At 36.5% G+C, this 26,245-nt stretch overlaps 1 protein-coding gene across 1 annotated transcript in view; it reads left to right on the forward strand.

Annotated features, from left to right (window-relative positions):
* The window catches only part of LOC149151118 (nucleic acid-binding protein), a 357,600-nt gene that overhangs the window by 274,718 nt on the left and 56,637 nt on the right, over nucleotides 1-26,245 (forward strand). Inside the window, exon 6 of the mRNA XM_089441282.1 lies at nucleotides 15,642-15,720. Within this exon, the coding sequence (XP_089297408.1) occupies nucleotides 15,642-15,720 (79 nt within the window). The remainder of the gene's footprint in view (nucleotides 1-15,641; nucleotides 15,721-26,245) is intronic.

Genomic DNA, 26,245 nt, shown 5'->3' on the forward strand with positions numbered 1-26,245 from the left:
ATTGTGTGTTGATATCAACGAGCACTTTTTAAGTTGCTGATTGAGTCTAACAGCAGATTCAATTATTATGGTGTAATGGGTGCTAATCTTGTTGAATGAAGCCTTAAATCATGTGTAAAAATATTATGGTTGAATTCAGCTAAGGGTGTGAAAGCATTGCTGTTTCATTGATCCATAATTGGAGCTATTGGCTTGCAGGGCCCATTTTAGAGACAAGTACTACTTTGGAGATTTGGGTTCCAGAACCTTCCAAAGTTCGTTTGAGGCCTTAGGTGGCTGTTTTTTGGGTCAACTTTTGAGCATAATTTGCAGCCTCTCAACACTATTCTGCACTGCAAGAGCTTTCCAATGATGCAAAGATCACCTCAATTGGAATTTGTGTGCAGAAATTATTCTTTCCACAAGTTGGCTTATCTTGTTGATCACCATGGTATCGGGTAAATGCCACGTATGTCACAAGGTTCGCTGAACTTCAACCTTGAAATTCAATATTCGACAAACCTAATTTTTTTTTTGAGGTTCGATGAACCTCATGACCATTGACCAGATCCATAGCTCAAGCTCATAGCCTCTTTTTACAGATCAAGCTTGTAATCCGTCTTTGTAGTTTTCAAGTCCATTATAACATTTTTTATGTTATATTTCATTTTAAAGTTTATATATATCTTTATAAAATGTATATAGACGAACATAATGGTGAACCTATTTTGAGCTCATAATTATTTTTGAACTTGAACTGAACCTAATCATTGTCAAACACGAACTCAAACATGAACCATGTGGCTTAGGATACCATGCCAGCTCCCCTTTACTCACACATGTGGAGCTATTCACAGGTGATCTTTTAAGATTATTCTAGAGATTCCAAACCCCTAGCATTGATTGGGGGTTGAGGCATCAAAAACCTTAATCCTAACCTGAGACAAATATTAGGCTATGTCAAACATTAGGTCACTAAGAAAGGAAGGGGGTTCCATTGTTATTGTATTGATTAGTGTTCCATAGAGTTGAGGCATCAAAAACCTTAATCTTAACCCAAAACAACTATTAGGCTATGTCAAACATTAGGTCACGAAGAAAGGAAGGGGGTTCCATTCTTATTGAGTAGTGTTCCATATGAGGGTAGAGCATTGAAGTGGGATATTGAAGCAAAATAGAAAGTAGAAGATCTTGTAGCAATTATATTGGCCACAATGTCCATGACACTCCTTCCTTTGTATTTGCATTTCATAACTAAGAAGATAAGAGTAGAGCATAGGCCTCACCTTCTGCCTCTGGATGGGTTTTTCTAGTATTGGATTTTTCCAAGGTAAATCTTGTGTTTATTGTGTGGATGGCGTGTCTTTTTTTTTTGTCTCTTCTGTTTTAATTTCGTCTTTATTTGGGTAATTTTTGTGTTAAACTAGGAATATTAAAATTTTGCAATCTAAAAGAAAACAATTTGTTGTAAAAGGTTGTAGAATATTATAAGGCTGTTTTGATAAATTGTTCGAGGGGGGAATATTTGTGGTAGTTTACAAATCATAATGATATCAGAGTAGTTTTCTTTGGGGTTTTGTGGGAAGTTCTAGAATCTAGGAATTGGCACAAATTCTTAAAACACTAGCCATGGTAGGTGAGTCCAATAGTAATCCATGGGATGAGTTAGAAGAGAGATTTTCAAAGTTGGAAGCATGAGTCACTAACATCTCTCGCAACATAGTCATTTTCATGGTGGCTCTAGAGAACAAGTTTGGACCTTTTCGAGGAGTTTTCTTGCTCTAACTTAGATGTTGAAATTGACAAGAAAACTAGTGGTAATGAAGACTTGAAAAAGGAGTCAAAAAAGGGGTTAGAGAAAGAGAGACCAAGTCCTAGTTCTACCTATCAGGTATGAAGTGGACCAATGGATCCATTGGCATTACTTTCAACAAAAGAAAGGGGGGAGTGTGCAAGAGTACACCATTGAGTTTAGAGAAATGGTCATTATTTTGGGTATATCTCTTAAGAATCAAGATGTACCCATTAACTATTTGGGTGGTTTACACAATGGCAGGTGATGCCCTTTAAACCTAGGATAGTTGATAAGGCTTGTGTGTAAGCACAATATCTAGAAAATATGGACAAGAATAAAGGACAACCAAGTGGTTTTGAGCAGAGATACCATCAAGATGCTTTCAAAGCAGGAAAGAAGTGGGAAGGAAAGGAAAAAAAGATAACAACAATTGTACGTTAGTGCAAGCATCCAAGCAATCATTGTAACCATTGTAATATTGACACTCACATTAAAGATAAGTTTTAGGAGCTACATATAGAGTTGAATCCAAAGAACACAAGTAATACCAAAAAGAAGAATATGCTAACCATGGATTCAAGTAATCAGGTAGGAAACAAGTCAGTGGTGGATGAAAAGCTAAGTTTTACAAAATGGGGAAATGGGTACGAGTTTCCGAAACACGGGTACGAAACGTGACCCCCCCAAATTTTGGAAACGGGGAAACACATATATATATATATATATATATATATATATTAAGACATTTAAGAAATATGTGCAATCATAAAGCATATATGATACATTCTAATTTATTACATTATGATTAAATTGTCAATTGTCAATGCATAAACTATAAGTCTCTAAATTTACATCACATTTACTCATGAATGATCACATAATAAAAATAGCAATATCCAAAATCAGCCACGAGAAATTTCGAATTTCTTATCTCGTTCTTGATTGGGAGTCTCCTCCTACATATTTGAATGACCTTAGTTCTCTTGATTAAATACAAGTTCCATACCCTAGTATCCTACGTGCTCTTGATTATTGGGAGTCTCCCTTGCATAGAGGGCTTGGTTCTCTTGATTAAATACAAGTTCCATACCCTAGTACATGACAAAATCCAATGGAAACATTGCAATCCCCCCAATCCTGAAATCTTGAAAAACAGATAAGTCTGCTGGATTTTGAGTGAGATCTAAAATTCTACTTTCTCCATATGAAATCCAATCAGGGCGAAACCACTCTCAAACATCTTGAGTCATTTCATGGTAATGTTAAAAATCCTCTTTTTTGTAACTTGAGAGGCATTTTTAGTTGCCCAATAAAAAATTAGAAGCAAAAAAATTAAAAAAAATACAAGAAAAAGTCAAATTAGAAGAGGAAACTCCGTCGTACGGTCTGGAAACGCGTTTCCAGCTGTACTGGCCACGTTTCCTCCTCGAGAAACGGGCCAGTACGACTGGAAACGCGTTTCTAGGCCGTACTGTATGGGTTTCTTCGTTTCCGGCCGGAAACGAACCCTTCTCCAACATTTCCTGCAACTTAGATGAAAAGATTATCTGCACCACTATGTGGGAAGATGTGAATCTAAGTATACTCCGTTTCAAGGAAGAGAAGGAGATGACTAAACTTTTGCATATTAGAATCTAGGTCAAGAAGATAGAGGTGGATCCTCTATTTGATTTCAGTTCACAAGCCAGCCTTTTAGCAAACGATCTAGTCGACATGATTGGATGGGAAGTTCATGGCTGCCCTCACCCATATCCATTGGGATGGGTAAATAAGGATGCAAAGCTCAGGGTTACTTAGTACTGTAAGATCAAATTTGCAATAAGTGCAAATTATATCGATGAAGTGAAGCTAGACATAACACCACTTGATGTGTGTGGTGTCATGTTTGGAATCCCTTATATTTACATGGGGGATGCTCTCTTCACGAGGATAGCAAACTAGTCAATGCACACAAAGGTAAAACCAAGATTTCTCTTATAAGTGCTAAGAAAGCCAAGAATTGATCAATTCTAGTAGGAAGTTTTTTTTATTACTCTTACTAAGAGAGAATTGGTTAAGATTTGAATTGATAAAAGTAAAGGCATCTCTAGAGGGATGTATTAAAACATAGAAACATAACTTACAATAGCTTTTACAGGTTTTCAAAGAAGTGTTCCAGGAGTGTAAAGGGTTGCCACCTATGGGGGAAGTGGAGCATGAGATACATGTTCTACTCGACTCCCAATTGTTAAACATTCTATTGTATAAACAATCCATCTTCGAAGTAGATGAAGTGAAGAACAACTGCAACATCTATTGGAGTAGGGAGTAATTCAATCAAGCACCTCACCATGTGGGTCATCTATCATCTATAGAACCCATGAATTTTGGGGCTTGTTGATGTTGAAATTATGATGTTCTATGTTGTAACAATCACTTATTACAAAACTTATTTATGTTGCAATATTAGATAAACAATTGTAGATAGAACATAAATCAAATGCATAATAGAAGACAACCAACAATATAATGAGACACAAAGAATTTACGTCCAATAACCAGGAAAAAACCAACAAGGGGAAAACCCAACCAGATTCTTCTTCTATTAGAAATCAATTGTTTTGCAGAGACAAAATACAATGAGAGATCAAGAGAATGAGCAAGTTCACCCAAATTTGAACAAGCTGTAGCATGACATGAAGCTCATTGGTAGCAACAACATATGCACACACTGAATCAACCTTCTGTTCAACTGAATCAACACTAAAACACTAAAGCACTGAATCAACCTTGGCTCACCAAGCTATGCTCTTACTCTCCAAGTCTCTCTCTCTCTCACAATCTTCTTCAACTCTCTCCAACTCTTTCTCAAGTTCGAATTCTTCGAACTTCTTCTTTCGCAATGCATAAGTAGTGAAGGGAGAATGTTATGAATATAATTCATAACAAGTAAATAAATAAAATAAATGTAAATATTAAATAATCAAATATTGATTATGTTAAATAGTCATTAAGTTAAGTGAAAAGGCATGTCTAAAAGACATGCCCAGTCACAAAAGGACACCTGCTTAAGTATATATGTGGGTCCTTATTGTAACATTTGATCATCACTTGTACATTTTATATATATAATAAATTATTATTGAAAATACTTGTGTATTTTTACGTTTAGGTCAACAAGCTATTATTTTTGATGTTTCAGTGGTAATAGAGCCATGGTGCACAATATAATCATGCAGGTCTTAGAACATTGTTCACCGCACAATGTGCCATTATGTTCACGTCCTGATTGCGTTGAGCAGTTTAATAGAATTCAAGAAGTATTTCAATGATTAGAAAAGTCATGTGCAGAAGTTAAAGCATGTCGAAAGGAAATCGATAATAAGGAAGATAATAGCAACAATGAATAAACGAAACTAGGTGAAGCAGTAAAAGAAGATTTTGATCAAAATGTTGATAATGTTGAAGATGAAGGTGTTGCAGAAAATAATCAAGATAATGATTCTGATGAAGCTAATCTTGATATGGATGAGAGTGTTGCAGAAGATTCTCGAGCTGAAATTTTAGAAGGTAAGGTCGAAGATGCTGTAGCTATGGCAAAAGTCAAGATGGAAGAGCAAGGCACTGAAGATGATACTCCCATTGAGGACACAGTCTCAGAAAGTGATGGTCTACCCTTGGAGGAAGAGAATGACTTCTTAGATATATGAAGTGAATTTGCAGAATATAATTTAGAAGAAGAAGATGATGCTAGTAATGCTTTGCAAGGCCAAAATAAGACACTGCAGTTAAAGATTGATGAGCACAAGAAACAGTTAGAGATACTTAAATAGAAGGATCCTAAATTTTTGAAATTTTTAAAAGAACATGAAAGGAACTTCAATTCAATCATGAATACAACACTAAATCTGAAGAAGACAAAGAGAATCTCAAGAAAAGTGTTCTGAAGCTTAGTCAACCTCTTACAAACTTAATTCCTTCCAAAGTGCCTCTTGGGGAGGCCTTTAATGATTGTATTCCTCCTGGAAGAAGATATTCTTTCAAGCAAGTGTTGCACCAACAATGGGTTTTGATGAGAGAATTGGGTTTGATAATTGATCTGACAAAGACTTCACGCGACTATCATTCTTCAAATTGGTCAAACAGGGGCATCAAACATTTCAAGATTGCATGCAAAGGACAAGATGCAGTTCGAGACAATGAATCTGTAAATAATTTTTTGTATGAAGTATTGCGTTTCTTCCATGCTACCTTCCTATCCCAATCATTCCATCACGAGAGAAATTCCTCAACCCGTCAAGTTCGTCAGAGCCATTGCACGCAACCACAAATTGCTTTAATGCCATTTTCGTTGCCATAAAGAAAACAACTTCCACCATTGCTTGCACGACCAACTGCACTCTCACCTTTGTCTGTCCCCACGTTGAACCCTTTCGTTGCTGACCTACGAATTTATTCAAATTTTTTTTTTCCAGTTTTGTGTTTTGTTCCAAAACTTGGCAAACAAATCCTTGTGTCACCATTTTTCCAAGCTATTGATTTGCCTTGGTAGCCTATCAATGTTGTACCACCGCCTACCTTTTCCCTATTTTTCGCTACATCTATTGTCGTCATTCCTGTAAAAATCCATTAAACAAAACATTTTTGTAGAAACCCATTAACCGTCGCCACTCGTTATTTAAGTTGTGACCATTAATTATTAAGGTAAATTGCCATGGTATATTAAAAAAAAAGCCATTAGTTAAGTGGGAAAATATATTAAGTGAAACATATGAAAAATCGTGACTCTTATATTGATTGGAGTGAGATACCAAAGCTATAAACTATCTTAATGACATTATAAAAGTTAAGGTATAAGGTATAAGATATTTTAGTGGCATTTATAAAAGTTCTTACCAAAAAGATATATATATATATATATATATAAAGTTAAAAAGAGTGAAGTGATACTATTATTATAATAAGATAATAAAGTTATTGAGAAAAGGGTCTTAAAGTATTAAAGAATCACTATTAAGGCTAGAAGGTATTTAAAAGAAAAAGGCGCATAAGAAGTATTTAACATTAAATTTATTTAAAAAGAGAGATATATATATATATATATATATATATATATATATATTTCAAAGACATTTGAGAAGTGTATTCGTAACAAAAAAACAAGTATATAAGAAAAAAAGGGTGAAAATTTATAAAAAGTATATTAAAAAAAATTATGATTATATATATATATATATATATATATATATATATATATATCTTCGTTAAAAAAAATTTGAGAAAAAAAATTGTTTAAAAAAAAAGGGGATATTACAGATTCTACATGACGAGATGCTTGCCAGATTATATACATCGAGTTGACAGACACTAAGTGAAGAAAATCGACAACATTAAAGTTTGAGGACAAAGCTTCTGAAGGAAGGAGCTATATTATGAATATAATTCATATCAAGTAAATAAATAAAATAAATATAAATATTAAATAACCAAATATTGATTATGTTAAATAGTCATTAAGTTAAGTGAAAAGGCATGTTTAAATGACATGCTGAGTCACGAAAGGATACTTGCGTAAGTATATACGCGGGTCCTCATTGTAACATTTGATCATCACTTGTACATTTTATATATATAATTTATATATATAATAAATTATTATTGAAAATACCTCGTGTATTTTTACATTTAAGTCAACAAGCTATTAGTTTTGATGTTTCAGAGAAATAATGAGGCATATATATATAAGAAGAGCAATGAATCCATGCCATAAAGGGATAACTCACATGCCAAGAGGAGTGTAACTCATGCCCATTTAGGAAATGTAACTCATGCCATTAAAGAGGTACACATGTCTTTGTAACTTATGCTTTTAAGAGAGAGTGTAACATATGCATTAAAGAGTGTGTAAGAGGAATCTTTTATGACATGCTTTTATTAAGTGTAAGAGAGTGTAAGAGCATTAATGAGAGTGTAAGAGGAATATGCCATGCCAATAATGAGAGTGTAAGAGAACATTATTGAGAGCCATGATTGAGTGACTTGAATTTCTTTTTAATAATAATATAATAGTATCATAAGAATAATAATAATAATATTAATGATAATATTGATGATTAAGTCGAAATTGAATTATTAGGATTGATTGATGATCAGAAAGGATTTTCCATCAACAATACTTGATTACCAATTGATGCAAGGTGATTTATTATTTTTGGAAACTGATACTTGAGACTTTATATTGTTAGACTTTCTATTTTTAGAAATTCATCCCTGAGTTGCCAAATTTTCAACTCTCCCCCTCAGCTAGGGAGGAATTTCTTTCTACAACAAAAGATCTCTGCTTGTCTCTATTCATCTCCGCTCTGTATCATCTGGAAGAATGATGTTTCACTCTAATGAAGAAGAATCATCATAGTGGAACTTTGACTACCATCCTATATCCACGAATAATAGGGAAGATTAATCTATCACGATATATTCACTTGGGGGGATTGCCACTTGCCAACATATGACAATGATCTCGCACAACCAAGTTTGATCTTTGCTTGGGGGGATAACCCACTTGTCAAGGATCTCGCACAACCAAGTCACATCTCTGCTTGGGGGGATAACCCACTTTGTTTAGGGTCTCACACAACCAAGTCACATTTCTTCTTGAGGGGATAACCCACTTGTCAAGGATATCGTACAACCATGTAATTGTGATTTTATGTAAGAAATGTAAAGAAGAAAAATAAAATTATTGTAATGCTTGCATCATGTGTTTCATGAGCAAGAGATTTTATTTTAAATATATGCTCCCATTGAGAGCCCTTAGGAATTTTGTCATCTAGTCATGAAAGTCTAAAGAGCCATGTTCATGTAATGAAGACATGTTACACATTGTAAAGAGTCATACTTGTCTATGTAAAGTCATCCTCCAAGACCTTGTCACTAGCCCTCTTCAAGTCGGCCTACAACGAAGGAAGAATTGAGAAGATGGAGTTGTCCTTTCTCCAAGGGAAAGTTGGCCTACTCCTGAGATCATGTCAGCCTAAAAGGACATGAGCAAACAAGTATATATAATAGTGCTTGACCTTATTTGGAGGCAAGCAATTCGGTGAAGAAAGCCTACTATCATAAGTATGCAAATCATCTAAGAAGGACTCAAAAGAGCAGTGAAGGATGAAGGAAGGATAGCGAAGGGAAGGAACATCTTTGGAGGTCTGATTTTGGCTAGTTTACCCTCCCATGTGTGAAGGCGGCAAATCCAAAGGCATGAAGAGAAGGTCAAAGGTTTGCAACTACATTGAGGTGATCTTGTTTGGGTAGAAGACCTCGCTAGAAGGAGCCGAGTAGAAGTGCAATAAGTCTCTCCCTTAAGGAGACTAGTCAAGGAAGTGAAAGTAACCTAGGGTTTCTGTTGTAGGGTTGTAGACCTACAAGAAGAAAACGAGATTCTAAGGGAATCCGAGAAGGAGAAGAGGGGAGAGGAGGCTAGTGATTTGGTGTTGGGAGGACTCTAGTGTCAAGGGTCTTTGTCATGGTCTTGGTGTTTGTCAATTGAAGATCTATAAGAAGAATTTTGTTTGGGTTTTCCTCTCAAAGAGTGAAAGGTTTTGGCCTTGGCTGACAAGCCTATATATTGTGTCTCTTGTCTATTTATTGTGCATAATATGGTAATTGTCTGGATGAAAAAACACAATAATAACTACAAGAAAGAGAAGATCATAATCAAGAAGCAAAAGCCTATCACAATTAATTATCATAAGTAGAGAAATCACCTAACTATTGATGCCCTATATTTCTCAATGGGGGGGTAACCCACTTGACAAGGATCTCACACAACCAAGTCTCATCTTTGCTTGGGGGGATCCACTTGTCAACACATGACAAGGATCTCACACAACCAAGTCTCATCTCTGCTCAGGGGGATCGACTTGTCAACACATGACAAGGATCTCACACATCCAAGGCTCATCACTGCTTGGGGGGATCCACTTGTCAACACATGACAAGGATCTCACACATCCAAGGCTCATCACTGCTTGGGGGAATCCACTTGCCAACACATGACAAGGTTCTCGCACATCCAAGGCTCATCATTGCATGGGGGGATCAACTTGTCAACACATGACAAGGATCTCGCACATCCAAGGCTCATCATCCATGACTGCCCTCTCTAGGAAGGGTCACATCTGTCAACCCAAGTTGCTCTTTGAAAACCAAGAACTTTCTTTTCTGCAAAGGCTTGGTAAGAATGTCGTCGATCTAGTCATCAGTCGCTATATGATGAAGTCTTACTGCTCCTGTATGCCCCATATCCTAGATATAGTGATATTTGATCTCAATATGCTTAGACTTGTTATGGAACATGAGATTTTATGCAAGTTGAATCCCACTCTTATTGTCACAGTAAATTATTATTGTGTCCAGAACAATGCTCAAACAACTCTCCAAAGAGTTTCCTCAACCATACAGCCTCACAATCAGCCATGCTAGCAGTAATGTACTCAACTTCAGCCGTGCTGAGGGCTACAGACTTTTTCTTCTTGCTCATCCAAGATATCATGGAAGATCCTAAGCTGACGCAACACCTAGATGTGCTTTTTCTGTCAGTAGAGTTACCAGCCCAATCAGCATCAGGGTACCCAAGCAGTCTTACATCTTTGGCAGTGTATTTCAATCCAAGATTGATGGCCCCATGCAGGTATCTCAACGCATGCTTTGCAGCAATCCATTGTTCATATGGTGGATTAATTGTATATTGGCTCAAAGTATTAACCATAAAACATATGTCCGGTCTAGTGTTCATTAAGAACATCAATGCCCCAATTAGTTGTCGATTCTCAGAAGTATTTGCCAAATTAGGACCTGCAACTTCACCACACATCTTCTTGAATTCATCTTCATTGGAGTATTCATGGATTTACATTTTGTCATACTAAATCTTTATAGCAGCTTGATAACATATTTTCCTTGAGAAAGGAAAAATCTGACCAGGTTTCTGCCACACTTCAAGACCTAGAAAGTAGTGCATCAAATGAAGATCTTTCATTTCAAATTCAGAAGCTAAATCCCTCTTACACTAGAGGATAACAGGTTCACCACCTATCAGAAATAAAGCATCAACATATAATGCCAAAATCAAAGGCATACCTTGGACTATCTTGAAGTAAATATTTTGATCAACATTACTTCTAGCAAAACCAAGCTTCATCAAGAAGCTATCAATGCGGGCATACCAAGCTCTTGGAGTTTGCTTCAAACCATAGAGGGCTTTCTTCAGTCTACACACTTGAGTTTTTCGGTTATGTACTAAAAGCCTTGTGGTTGCTCCAAAAATACTTCTTCCTTGAGGAAGACATGAAGAAAAGTAGTCTTCACATTCATTTGGTGAAGGGACCTTCCTTGGCTAGCAGCTAGAGCCACAATATATCGAATGGTTGTATAATGGGTAATAGGTCCAATGATTTCATCATGGTCTATTCCCTCTTTCTGAGAGAACCCTTTGGCCACATATCCAGCTTTATATTTTTCAATACTGCCATCAGAACCATGATTTATTTTATACAACCATTTAGAAGACACAACATATTTACCTTGGGGTCTTGGAACCACTTTCCATACATCATTATGAATGATGGACTCATATTCTTCAGCCATTGCATCTTTCCACACTTGAGCCTTCACAACTTCTTCAAAAGTGCGTGGTTCAGCTTGAATAATGTTGCTTATGGCTACAACATATCCTTGGAACTGACATGATTTCTTGCTTTCTTTGAAGGTTCCTCTGGGAGCAATATGTTTATCAACATCTTGAATGGTGTCACGAAGACATAAAGGTCTCCTTTTAGCTGGAGGATCACATGGAGGAGGATCCATGGGTTCATCAACAGGATCAATTTTAGGCTCAAGATTTTCTTGTATCTCAAATGCATCATCTTGACTATCAACATTTGTAGGAGAAAGAGGAGTGTCTCATGCCTTTCCAAAAGTTGCATCTTCATCAACTGTTACATCCCTACTAAACTCTATATTTCTTTGTCTAGGTACATATATTCTGTAAGCTTTAGAATTTTCACAATAACCGAAAAAAATTCCTTTCTTACTTGAAGCTTCAACTTGTTCCTCTTTTCTTTTGGCACGTGAAAGTAGACAGGGAATCCAAAGATCTTCAATTGCTCGCCCTCGGGATTTTCACTAGATAATACTTCTTCAGGAGTCTTGTTGTTTAGAGCACGGTGCAAAGATCTATTTTGAAAATAGACAATTGTGTTCGCAGCTTCTCCCATAGAAACTTTGGCAATTTCTGATCATGCAACATAGCTTTGACTGCTTCCATGATAGTTCTAACTTCTATTAGTTCTCTTACCCACACCATTTTTTTCAGGGTTATATGGAATGGTGGTCTCTTTCTTGATTCCAAATTCCTTGCAGAAGTCTTGAGCTCTTGTCCACTTCATGTCCACTCAAGTCATGGGATGGCTCAACATCTTCCTCATTCTCGAGACAAAGGACTTGGTTCTCACATTCATCAAATGTACCTGAACAAGAACAAGAGCAATAGTAGCAAAGTAAATAAACATAATGAAAGTATACCTGGTGATGAGGCAGGTCTTTCTTTCTTTTCTAGATTTGAGAGTCTCCAATATCATTGCACCAGCTTCCTTTTGGAGTTTACTCTTCCTGCACTCACTTCATGTCCACTCAAGTCATGGGATGGCTCGGCATCTTCCTCATTCTCGATACAAAGGACTTGGTTCTCACATTCATCAAATGTACCTGCACAAGAACAAGGGCAATAGTAGAAAAGTAAATAAACATAATGAAAGTATACCTGGTGATGAGGCAGGTCTTTCTTTCTTTTCTAGATGTGAGAGTCTCCAATATCATTGCACCAGCTTCCTTTTGGAGTTTACTCTTCCTGCACTATTCTGCACCGTGATGATCTCCAGGATCTGTTTTTCTTGATCGCATCCTCATCAAGAAGTTAGTGAAAGAATCATTCAAATACTCATGCAGGAAGAATAACCAATGATCTATAAAGATAAATCTAAACAAGAGCAGTGACACAAAGAAACTGTTGAGAAATCAAGGGCAGCAAGAGTAGGGTGATTTATCTTACTTTGATAACTACTTGTGATGTTCTTTTCCTTAACTTGAAGTCCTTTGTAGTTAGTTTCTCTTTTACTTGATTATTATAGTGTTCTTGTTATTATAGTATAAAACTGTAACCTAACAACAAGTTAAATATTATAAAACTAGCAGAACCATGAACAATAAAAAATATAAGAACAATATGACCCAAAGACTCCAGATTTTATTTTGTTTTTTTTTAAGAAAGATAATCCTAAGATTTTATTAAGAAGATATGATAAGGCTAGCTGCTTCTACAAAAGTCGAGGCTGTAGTACTTAGGCTTGCCCTGATGTTTCCAAGATCAATTAAGGACAAACTATAAACTCAAACCTGCAGAAGAAATGAAACTGGAAAGTAGTCTTGCATTCATAGAAAATATGAAACCCTTGCACCAGCATATTATATCTGCGAGTCATCTAAGCAATTAGATATGAACAGATTTAGAGTAAAGAAAACTAATTGCGGCAACTGGAAATCAATATACCTCTGTCAGAAGAGAGAGATTTCAGCGATACTGTGTTTGAACTTTGAACCTCTGGAAAGTACTCCTGCTGTCATCTAGCACCATTAGACCCTCAAGAATGCAAAAGAACCTAAGTGAACAAAAATCAGTAGAGCTTTAGCATACCTTGTGCTTCTATCATTTGTCTTCTATCTATTCATTTTATAGTGACTTGGAGGACAAAATGCAAGTGATGAAATGCTTTTGAAAAAATAATGAAATACATGAAAACATAAATGGATTTTAGGGTGAAAAGGCCAATTAGGAAATATAATAATATTCAATGGTCATGACCACCACAAATCACAAATGAAAGTACCATCAGCCACCGCATGCTATCCATCCCCAGAGCTTCCATAAACCACATAACTCCTGGGCTAAATGACACTTATGTCTCTATTTGCTCCTCATGACTACCTTTTTTCTAAACGGTGTTTAATAAAATGGATATATAACTCATCAATGCAACTTTAAAAATAATGCCATGTTTACCATCATAAACCCCAAACCCCCATTTCTGGTCCATATATCTACCATAAATAGATAAAATAATGTCTAAGCTAATGGTTTCTTAATTCACCAATTAATGATGTCCTTTTTAGCAGTCCTTGAAGCTATTGTTTGTCATGTTCATCAAATAATGGATTTTGATTGTCAACTAAAGCTCAGAAGTTAAAATCACAATTTAATACACCCCTGCTATATTGCTAATATGTTAAAGCAGTACATTGACATGATAGTCCTTGAATCTGTGAGTGTGAGGTGACAGATTGGAACTTGTTATGCCAAGACATGAAAAATTCTCTATCTTAATTTATTTAATGATCTAGGTTGCCTGGCATGAAAATAATGGGAAGAAACTGAATTCAAACAAGACTCGTATATTTGCACATTTTTATTTAAAGGAAGTTGTGTTCTTGTGAAGCTATTGTTGAGCATTCTTCGATAGTCTGATTGCTTAATCCTGCAATGTTTCCTTCTTTCTCTACTAAATATCTCTTAATGATAAATTCAGGTGGGTATATTTCCTCATTCTGGAATTTGTTCAATAATCACCTATTAATTATCAGAAATATATGGACAAATAATCATGTTATTGTTAGTATCTCTGGTTACAGTAAACCAATCAATAAGCAGTGGGAGGATATTTCAGTCAAGTGTATGATGAACAAAGATAATTGTTATCATTGCTGTCAACCTGGTCAAGGATGATATACATCAAACAGGAAGTGCTCAGGGGATGGATGAACGTGGTTCAGGTTTTTGTGAAAGCATTCATCCTTTGTTTGTAAAATATATGAGATCAATCAGTATGTTAGCTAAGTTATGACTGAGTTTATGACATCAATCATTCAAATTACTAACCATTTAACATAATACATTGCTCCCAGATTTTATTGCTTTGTGTTCAGAGATAGTACATGGTATGGGAGAGGACGTTCTAAGAATGACGAATGTGTGAAGCTGGCAACCTGAATTATGGAATGTTGCTGTGATTACGTCTTGTCTTTGTGCTCATTGTACATGTTATCATCAATATCAAATGAAAAACCATCCCTGACATGAAGGCTGGATATTCAGCATAATAGTTAGCTAGTGGATTCTTGTTCAAGCTATGTTGGAAAGGAAATCTTCAAGCTTTCTATCAATGACAGAGGGAATCAAGATTCAAGACAAGGGCATTGTATGGCTTCATTGAAAATAAGTTGTGTGCAATTAATGACAGATGAAGCTTTATGAATTTGACTCTTAGTAATGTCACTATTGCTATTCCTAGGAAACCATTAGGCACTATGGAAATTTCTCAAATAAAGAACTGACACCTGATAAAATACAATGTGGCTGTTCTCATTAGAAGCAAGGAAAAACACAACATGCCAAAGAAAAATGGTGTGATATATTCTAAAAGGAAAGTATAATTACACTGTTGGTAGTGCATCCTAAGGTCATGGCACTTGTCCTGGAAAATGGGAAATTTTTTGCAATCATCTTGCAGACCTGTTTACCATCAAAAGAATTGCATTGTCATAAGTATGGTGCTTTGTTTCTTATGTATCTAATATCTGTTGGTGGGATGCAGTAGTATTATAGCAAAAACCCATGCAACAATTAGGGCACTTACATACTTAATTTGTGAAAGAATCGCAAATCTAACAATTCAAATTGAGGAATAGAACTTGAATTTCTATATGATAATTTGGCTAGTAGCAACTTGAATTGTGCTTGATTTACTAGTATTCTTATGTTGGCTTGGTTGTCAAACAGGCTAGAACTAAGGAGGGAGCGTGATCAGCAAAAGGAGGCTGAAATTGAAGCCTTAAAGCACTCAATGCAGAGTGGAATGGTAAAGAATCCTTATGTTCATGCATTTATATTTGTTGTGTTATGTATATAAAAAAGTAATGGTCACTATTTTCATTAGATTTCTGGAAGAAAGAGAGGAAATGTACTCTGCTTTTAGAATCTCAAAATCTCTTAGGGCTTAATATTTTTACCTAAGATAATCATGAATTTGTTTCTTGCCAAGAGGCTGTAATGTGAACCTGGGAATGGTGCTTACTTGAGCATTCAGCTTGAAACATAACTAAAGTCCTGAATGACTAGTTAAGTTGACCAGACCTAGAAATGTGGGGTTACCCATCATATTCACATTCTTAGCACCCGTTTGAAGCTGAGTAATGTAATGAACATAAGGGTGGAGCAACCAGACATAAGGTATTAGCTGAGTGCTTGACACTGGGAGACACCATTTCGAATCCTGTATGGTGCATCTGTCACCTCATGGTGCCAACTGGATTGAGGCTTGGTAGGGATATATTGGTGGCAACAAGAGTTGAACCCTTGAGCATCCAGTTCTGTCCTCCATTGAATAATTGAACTCTGTGTGTGTGTAAGTTATATATATCATATATCAATTTTACTTCTATTATATTGAACAAACTATATAATAATAATAATGTAATTTTAAGGTCATGACCTAGCCAGATACTAAATTTAATGCATGAGACCCCTTTTGTGGGACAAGGTACCCTCTCAGTACTTCTATTAGAATGTAGACACAAATAGTAAGTATATAGTATATACTATTAAAGTGAACAAGTAATATTTCAATACACACACAAAATGTAAGTATATAATTTTAAAGTGAAAAGGTAGTATTTCATTATAAATTAGTGAAAGTGATGCCATTTAGTATATACAAGGGACAACCACCATATAAGCAAATACGAACTAACTATTTTGTGTAGTGAAAGAGGGCCTTGTTGATTAAAAAATTGAAAAGTGGATCTTAGTGGCAAGTAATAGGGAAGATTTTGTCTTGGTTATAAAAAACTGCTAGCACTCATTAAAAATTAAGGGGACTATTTAAGGAAAATATATTTGCATTATTATCTGTCTAAATGACAAGAAAAAACACATTGATGTTGACATGGTAAATTAACTATATTTTCATAACCTAGTTCAACAAATGTCTATGGGTAAAAAGATGTTGACATGATTCTAGACTCTCACCTTTGATGGAAGCAATGGGTATCTTCACTTGAAACTTGAAGAGGAAATAGTTGATATTTTTTCATCATCAAAAGAAGATAACGTTGTATGACCTTATGATGAATTTCTGTGTTGGAATCTCTTCATGAAGAGATGTAGAAATACCAGATGTGGTTGCTCAACACAATATAAAATCTCAGTAGAACAAACAAGCTAAAGAAAAAATTTGGAAGATTTAAAAATAATGACGGAGAAAGATAAAGAAATTTGTTGTTAACAAAGAGACATCAATTGACCCAATTGAATCATGAATAGTTTTAGAAGCTGAATTCAAACTTTGGACACAGTTTTAGCAAATCAAAGTGTCACTACTATTAAAATGTCCACGATTGGCACAATGACACTAGTATATGATGAAGACATAAAACCAAAAGTAAATCACAAGAACCCTAAAACTAACATGAAGAAAAATCAAGTTACAAGGACACCTTATTTGCATCCTAATCACAAGAGATGTACTTTAGCCAATCACCTTATCAACATCTTTTTCAAAAAAGCCATTATTCTACTTACATTTCAAACATTTTAATTCTATTAATGTTAATTTTAGGTATGTTCTATGCTTAGAGCAATTTATTTCAATTTTCATAGTTAGCTCAATATCTTTTCCATATTAGCAATAACATCAACATTAAAGTAAATTGCAGATAGAACATAAACATAGATCGCAGAAGACAAGTCAAGACAAGAGGACAAAAGATGTGGCGCTAACCAGGGACAAACCCCAATGTGGGGAAACCCTTGATCAATTCTTCTTATATGTTCTTCAATAGTTCAACAGAGAGAGAGAGAGAGAGAGAGAGAGAGAGAGAGATAATACATTTACCACAGAAGTCAACACTTTGACTTATCTAAATAAGAGCATAGATCATCTCTAAGAAGATGATACATAACGTAGCTGAACTCAGTTGAAGACATGTTGCTTCAACTGATTCTCCAAGGTGATTCCATCGCCTTGCTGCACCTATCATTGTGCTGCTCATCATCATGCCGCACCTCACCGTGTTGCACCATGCCGCACCCATCATTACTATGCTGCATCTCATCATGTTTCACCAATCATGACTGTACCCATCAGTGTACTGCATCTCATTGTAGCATTTAATATCACTGTACTATACTAGCAAGTGCTGCACACAACATGCGACACTTTACTTTGTCATGATGCCCATCATTATGTTGTAGCATTTCACATCATGCTGCCCCTTATCACAATGCTGTCACTACTCATACTGTTGCACCATGATTGCTTGCTGCCCCATGCAAGCACCATGTCCTTGCTGTCCCATCTGCCTTTGCTGCACCATGTGACCTTGCTGTCCCATCTTCCTTTGCTGCATCATGTGACTTTGCTGTCCCATTTATCTTGTTGTCAACACACCATACAAACACCGCTGTTTGTCACTTCATTACTGCTGTAACTTTTGGGACTGGTTAGGGCACACAATAGTCCTTAACCGTCCTCAAATCTGGCCCAGAATTGCCCTTATGAAATGCGGCCTACCCTAGTGTGAACCCTCTCCCTCCATGCTGGAGATGAGGGTATAACATGACCCCAAAACAGCCCTCGTTGTCCCATGTATCTTTGCTGTAGCTTATGGTCCACACATCAAATCCAAACAACCCTCCTCTGCCTTGGCCCTCTAGGAAGATATCTCGGCCCTCCTAACAGCAACTCGGCCTTCACATATGACCCTGAAACAACCTCCAAAAACCCACGCTGTTATGTCTTCCTTTCTGCGGCTAGGGCAGGATAGCCCTGCGTATTTGGGCAATGTGAATAGGTCTTCTCCACTGTGCTATGTCTCTCCTTTAGGCAGTGTAGAGGTCAGGTTTGGAAGTGTATAGAATCAGGGGTCTCCTCCCTTGGACTGCGGCTAGATCATCCACTTTAGGACTGCGGCTAGGGCATCCTTTAGGACTGTGGCTAGGGCATCCTTTAGGACTGCGGCTAGGGCATCCTCCTAGATTTCTCTTCCACTAATACCTAGAACAAGTGGAGAGAAATCAAGAGTGAAGTGTGCGTGAAATGACTCTCAAGTCATTTCCTTTTATACTAAAATGTTGAGCACATTTGGGGGTTATTTAGTTGCTGGCCGACCTTGATGAATGGTCTTATAACACAAATAAATTCATAACTCCATGAATACTTATCGAAATCGGATGATCTTTAGATAAATCCTACACCTCTCGATGAGAGGGATCTAAGAAAAATATCAGCTGCCATAAATAAGATGACCCACATGGAGTTTGGCCCTAGTTGCCAATTTTAACAATTAACCCAAATAGTATAACAGTAGAAGGAAAAGTAATTTCATGCCTTGGTAATGATAAAAGGTGAATGATTAACGATACCACCTCAAAGGGGCGATCTCCTTTACACATTATGTTTACAGATAACTCTTGATGTTTTGTAAAACTAGATCTCCTTGGTATATGTAGGAGACAAAACGTACAGTTACAAATAATGAACCTTATAAAGAACTCATTCTTCCAAATTGCATCTTCTATTGGCCAGTTCTTGCAATTGATAAGAAATTTCATAATTGCTCTTGGCATTTTCTTTCATTTTATTGCTCATACAAAGTTAACCTTGTTTCTCCCCATGATAATGGTCCTCTTTAAGATCTTATCCTCAAATGGTGCTAGAGTGGATACCTTATATTATCCTTTGATTCACCTTTCCAACCCCATTTGAATCACCACAAACTAAGCTTCCAATCAAAGGTTGTCATAATTTTAAGTTGAGACACCTTGTAATTTTGTAAAGCCCCAATTGGGGGTTTTCTCTATTGGCCAACCTTGCACCAGTTACAACTTGGCCAATTCTAGTCTAATGTTGATGAATATTTTCAGGGTGTACCTTGATATGCCCTTTTAAGGCTCCCATCAATCTTGTGCAATTTGGACCTTTCAAGACAAAGATATGGTGGAATTACCAGGACATTGTATTTTTCCTATTTTAGGAGAGCTACTTGTATATCTTACCACTTTGCAGCTATAACACTTCAAGATCTGAAATTTGGACTTGTAATACCATGATTTGTGCTCTTTCCAATGGCTCCTCTATTACTTCAATTGGACCTTACCATTTCCATATATGAGCTCTTTAGTAGAGCCTATGCTTCAAGCAATCTTTCAGGATTGAAAAAACCCTAAATTCTATAGTCTCTATTGGAGAAATTATGTTGAACTAGAATATGGAACTTTGACTAGAGATACTTTGATGTTTATTCTTTCCAACCCCACCAAGCCAATATTTCAACAAACAATGGGAGATAAAATTCTACAATGACTTGCTTGAAAGAGCACAAACCAAGGATTATCCACTCTGATACCAATCTCCTGATCCATTTAACCCAAATAGCATAAGAATAGGAAGAATAAGTAATGCCACACCTTGAGAATGGTAAAAAGAAAATGAATAACAATGTCACTGAGGGGACAACCTCCTTTGCATCTTGTGTTTACAAATAACTCTTGATGATCCTTAAAATTATGTATCCTTGGTGTGTGTGCGTGTGGGAGACAAAGGGTACAATTGCAAATAATGAGCTTACCACTAATTGCAACAACAATATAACAATAGCAATGTAATGGCAGAAGACCCAGGGGCTTTACATGGAAAATTATCAATCACAATGCAACTTGGTTTCAGATTGAAGTCAGCATTGGAATCGTTGAAACAATATATAATAGGCCTAATGCAAAACCTCACTAGGTGGATCCAGATTCCAAACCTTAGGGCAACAAGAGATCGACTGACACTGTCACCTCATCAATCTTTCTCCTGCCTCTTAGTGGTATTTAACCACAAAGGAGGCTTCCCTAAAAGGATCACCTAAGGGATATCCAATAAGAATGGCTCAAGGTGATTGGATTAGGTCTAAAGATTGGGATAAAGTGCCAGTAGACCTTAAATGGCTTATGTAATTCTTACCAAAGTTCAAGTATTCTATCCCTAGACCAATTATAGAGCTGTTATAAGGTATAGGGTCTTGCAGATTTATAATGATAAGGCAAGTGATGACATATGGCAAAAAAAAAGGGTCTCTTAATGATAAGTCAAAAACAGAACAAGACCTTCAATTAGATATTAAAGATCTATGGTTTGCAAAGGAGTTTCTTGTTGATTTTTGTGAAGCATCGGGAAGTATTCCCACATGCTGAAAAGGCCTCCCAAGTCGGCCTCACCAATGAATGGTTGTGACACGTGGTCAAAGTCCACCCCATTTGACTAGTATAAATGCACGTGACCCCTCCACCTTGAGCAACTCGGAGAATCACATATCTCTTCTATTTCTGATCCACACTTGCGAAGTTAAGAGAAGGAGATGTGAAGTTTGAGTGAAGCATAAAAGATTGCATTTGACTGAGTTTTGACTTGTTGATTTTGACCGAGAATCAGGCTGACTTTGACCAAGATTCCATCCAAGTTTGACCGCAGAAGAAGGCTGAAATTGACCGCAGAGAAAGACTGTTTGACCGCAGGTTAATTGTAGGTCTAATCGTATGAAGTCAACTGCAGGTCTGAGTTGACTGCAGGGGTCAACCACAGGTCTGAAATTGACCGCAGGGAACATGTTGACCAGAATTGACCATTTTGAAGGCTTGACCAGCATTGACTAAGCTGGGATTTTGACTAGGTTTGACTAGTGAATAGACTTGGATTTTGGCACAAATTTCTAGAATGTTATTGGAATTGTAATTATTACTAAATAACAAATTTCCCCTAAGAAAAGTTCTTGGATTTTTATCAAGGTTGGGTATTCTCAAGTAAATTTGTTGTCTCTATTGAGTTTGGCTGTTTCTTTATGATCCTACTGTTTTCATTGCATTATTGTTGAGATTGTTTGTGTGTAATTGCTCAATGATATAAGTGGTATAAGATAACTTGATTGGAAATCATTAAGAAATAATTATCAGATCAGAAAATCAGTTTCTACTCTTCATTATTGTAGAAACTTCAACATTTCTATGGTTGAAACATGCATAAAACAGCAAAAGGATGATGACACCAGCCTTAAAGATAGGGTTTAATATGAAACAAATGTTAGAGTTTTCTTAGATAATTATTTAATGCACTTCCTACTTTAAGAGCAATCATGCATCAAATATAAGTTACTTTTTAGCAATATTTCACATAAAAAGCTAACCCTAATCCTAAATATCTAGAGTTTAAGAGAGAAGGAGAAATTTATTAAGGAATAAATTTTGATCAACACCATTATGACTAGTGCCTTGCTCTAAATGGGAAAATGGAGTCTTCTAGGGCAAATCAAATGAGAACGGTTTTGTTGAAGCGGATGGGATGACTAGGGCACATCCCACTTATAAACCCTAGCAGCTTCCTTTTGAGGGGATATTTTAAATTCAAGGGATGCACACTCAGAGTTCTCTTAAAGGATTCTAGGAAAACAATTTCACATATCATAGAGAAGCAATATTTCTAGATAAATTCAACAATTTATATCATGGCATATCAGAAACCCTACTACACAAATACAAAATAAAAAATATAGAAAATGTGGTAAACATATAAAATTTTCTACGAGAATTACTTCAGTCAATCCTAAGAAACCATCCTCAAGCAAAATTCCACCTCCAAGAGCAATTTTCACCACAAAAGATCACATTTTGGCCAAATAGAGACACAAGGACTAATGCTCACTCCAAAAGAGAGAAGAGTGTGATGAGTGAATGATGATGCTAAAATGAAACATAAATGCCAAAAATAGCCCACACCTGTGGAAAATAATGATCTCCACCAAGACATCATCGTCCCTAAGGTGCTCAAGGTGCCTTAAGCAAGTGACAATAGATGAGGAGTGCTCCTCACTCCATGAAAAACTCAAAGTGCATGGTTATGTCTCCATAAAGTGCCTTCTCAACCATGATGTCATCCAAATTATGCCCTACGTCACTCTTCTAGGGTTAAGAGGAGTGATGTGGCTTCATAATATGCAAGTGTTGGGGCCCAAACTTCAAAGGTGATGTGCAAGCCCTCCAAAGTCATATCAATGATAACCAACCATCATCTGGGCTCCAAAACAAGCAACATCCATTAAACAATGTCAAGTCCAGGTTGGGGCATCTTAGGCCCATTTGAGCACATTATCAAGTAGTCCAACACCCAACATCATTGGCTTAACATTTCAGTGTTTGCGGGTACATATGGGGGTCAAGTACCATGTGGAATCATCTCATATCCCAACACTCATCCCTAGAGGGGAAAGATTGCATCATGAAGGTTAGAACTGCTCTTAGAATGGGGTACAACAACCTCTAGAGTGTTGTTGAAGGGGATCAAGTCCATCTTTCAAGGGTTCTCTACTATTGTGATAACACCACCTAACAACATCTCAAGATCAGTCAAATCAATAATAATTCGAGACAAAAACCATTTAAGCATCATAGTGGACCATATTTAATACTAAGTGCACAAGAATACTTCACAAAAGTCACCTTCAAATGTCTAACTAGATTAGGACCTGTAAACAAGTTAACTGAAACTCACTTATATTAGGGATGATTAGGTCAATAACCCTATTAGGTGTTTCCAGCCCCTGGGGGGAGTGACATGTCCTAGGTTAACCCATTTGTTGTACCATAGGAGACAACCCCCGACGAAGTAGAAGTCAGTGCCCAAGACATTTGTCTAGAATGATGAATTTCTTAATTTGTTGTTCCATTGTGAAACTTCAGAAGTATTTGTGAAAGTGGGCTTTTGATGATGAATATGATTTTTAAGTTGTAGTACAATGGATGAAAAAGATTTTTAAGAAACCTTTAAACAATAGGCTACTTGTGGCAGAATCTCTTGTGACTACTTTAGCATAATTTTGGAAGAGAGATGAATGGAAATACAAAAAAGTGGAGAGCATATTAAGGTTATTTAACTTTAACTTACAAACACTGTAATTTCAGTGAAACTGTATCATTAAAGACCGACTACTTCATTACTCTTTAGCATAGAAGAACAACATTAAATGATTTTACAGATATGAGAAAACACATGTTGTTGAAAAGTGTAACTAGGTTCGGTCTTCATAATGACATGTGTAATTGTGATTTTATATAATTGATGGAAAGAAGAAAAATAAAATTATTTTTGTAATGCTTGTCTCATGGGTTTCATGAGATAGGAATTTTATTTTTAGTAATGGATCCCATTGATAGCCCTTAGGATTGGTCATAAAGTCAAAGAGAGTCAATGTCATGTATGAAGGACCCTTCTTGGGCATGTTACATTTTTGTATGAGTCATTAAATGTATAAGAAGGCCCTCCAAGACCGAGCAAAATCTCCTCCTACAAGTTGGCTACAAGATGGAATAAATAATCGATTGAATAAAGTGTAACTAGGTTCGGCCTTCATGACATTGTAATTATGATTCTTAAGAAAATGATTTATCATTATGCCTTGCTGCATGGGTTTCATGAGCGAGAGGTTTATTTTATAGATGGCTCCCATTGAGAGCCTTAGGATTTATTATTAAAGAGTCGAAGTCATGAAGAGCTCTTCTTGAGGTTTATGTAATGTATGTGAGTTAACCTAGGGTCTAGATCAGCCCTCCAAGACAAGCACAATCCTCTTAATGAAGACAACAAGCTAAACGATGAAGAGAACAGTCAAGTCAGCCAACAAAACGATATAAAGAATAGTCTTGTCGGCTCAAATGGAGTGACACAACAGTTCACACTCATGTCAGTGTATTTATAGAGACAAAACTACTATAAATACCTCGCTACACTTCACAAAAGTAGAGACAAAATCTTGGATTACTCTGTGACTTCGAATGGTGCAATAAGGTGCAGTGTCGATGATACTTATAGTGAACACCTTCGCATTCGTCTCTGAAATCTCGGTTAAGCTAAGTGTTACATGAATCTCGGATGGAGACATTATTACTGTATTTCAGTTGAAGAAAGGGTCTATGGTTCTCAGATGAGTATTATAGGAGTACACACTCTTGGCATAAGTATTACAGTGATGTATGCACAACATGACAATGACAAGGATGATCCCAGTGAAGAGAACACCATTATATACTCGGTGAAATTCTGAATGCAATCATGGTTCTGGTAACAAGGATGATCACAGTCTCAACATAAAGAAAAGATCTCAACATACATCAAGGTGTTGTCATAGGCATGAAAGATTATCATGAAGACTTTGGTGCAACAGTCACATGAATATACATACATGTCTCATTATGGAAACTTCATCTACATGATGATGATCTCGGTGAGCAGTAATGGACTAAGTAAAGATGGAGATATGGTGCAACAATCATGCTCTCATGAATATCTCAGTGAAGGAAGCATGAATGATGATCTTGATGAAGCAGTGATGATGATGATGATCTCAACAACAAGAAGAGGATTGGTGTCTTGGTCTTGGAGTGGCCTAGTAGGTCAAGGGTCATGGTCTTGGTATTCGTCAATCGGAATTTCTGTAAGAAGAATTTTGTGCGGGTTTTCCTATCCAAGAGGGAGAGGTTTTGGCCCTGGCAGAAAGCCAACATCGTGTGTTCTTGTCTCTTTGTTTTTGGTAGCTATTTGATGATCTAAGAAGACACACTCTAATAATAATAACAAGTGAAGATTGTGCTAAGAAGTAAAGTTAAATAACTCACAAATAGTTATCATGCAAGAAGAATCTCATTATCTACATTAGCCTGAGACTCTTCAACATAATCTTCTCAAAAAGACATGTCGGCTCACCCTCTCTCAAGTCGGCTTATTATGGAGGCTCCAACAACTATAAATAGGGCAACTCGACCTCATTTCAGACAGAGAATTTTGGTCAAGCAGGTCTGAAGTCAAGGTGTGCGAAGATCACTTAGAAGAAAGCCTAATCAACAATGAAGAAGGGAAAGAAGGAAAGCAAAGTTCTTGGCATCATTAGGATCTATTTTTGGGTCACTTTGATCTCACATGTGCGAAGTAAAGGGATTGTTTCTAGTGCAGAAAAAGGCCGAAGTTTTGCAGACCTATTGGAAGGGTAAGTCAAGGAGGAAGCAAGGGTATATTACAAGTCGAGTTACCAAGGAAGAGACCTCCTACTAAAGCGAATGAAAACAAGACATAAGAGAAGGTCTTATGCATGAGTTGGGGTTTCTGATCAAGGAGGCTGAAATAAACGAAGGTCTGAAGCAGAAGGAAGTCGGAGTTGAAAAGAAGCGGAGAAGGAGGAAGGAGCAGAAGGTTGACTATCATTGACTAAGGATCTCATCATTGAAGCTTTGCGTCTTGGTATTGGAGTGGCAAATAGTTCAAGGGTCTTGGTCTTGGTATTCGTCAATTGAAGTCTTTA

The sequence above is a fragment of the Pinus tabuliformis genome, chromosome 9, assembly GCF_031772625.1.
Source record: "Pinus tabuliformis cultivar Carrire ecotype Pingquan chromosome 9, CPIR1, whole genome shotgun sequence".
Taxonomy (NCBI): domain Eukaryota; kingdom Viridiplantae; phylum Streptophyta; class Pinopsida; order Pinales; family Pinaceae; genus Pinus; species Pinus tabuliformis.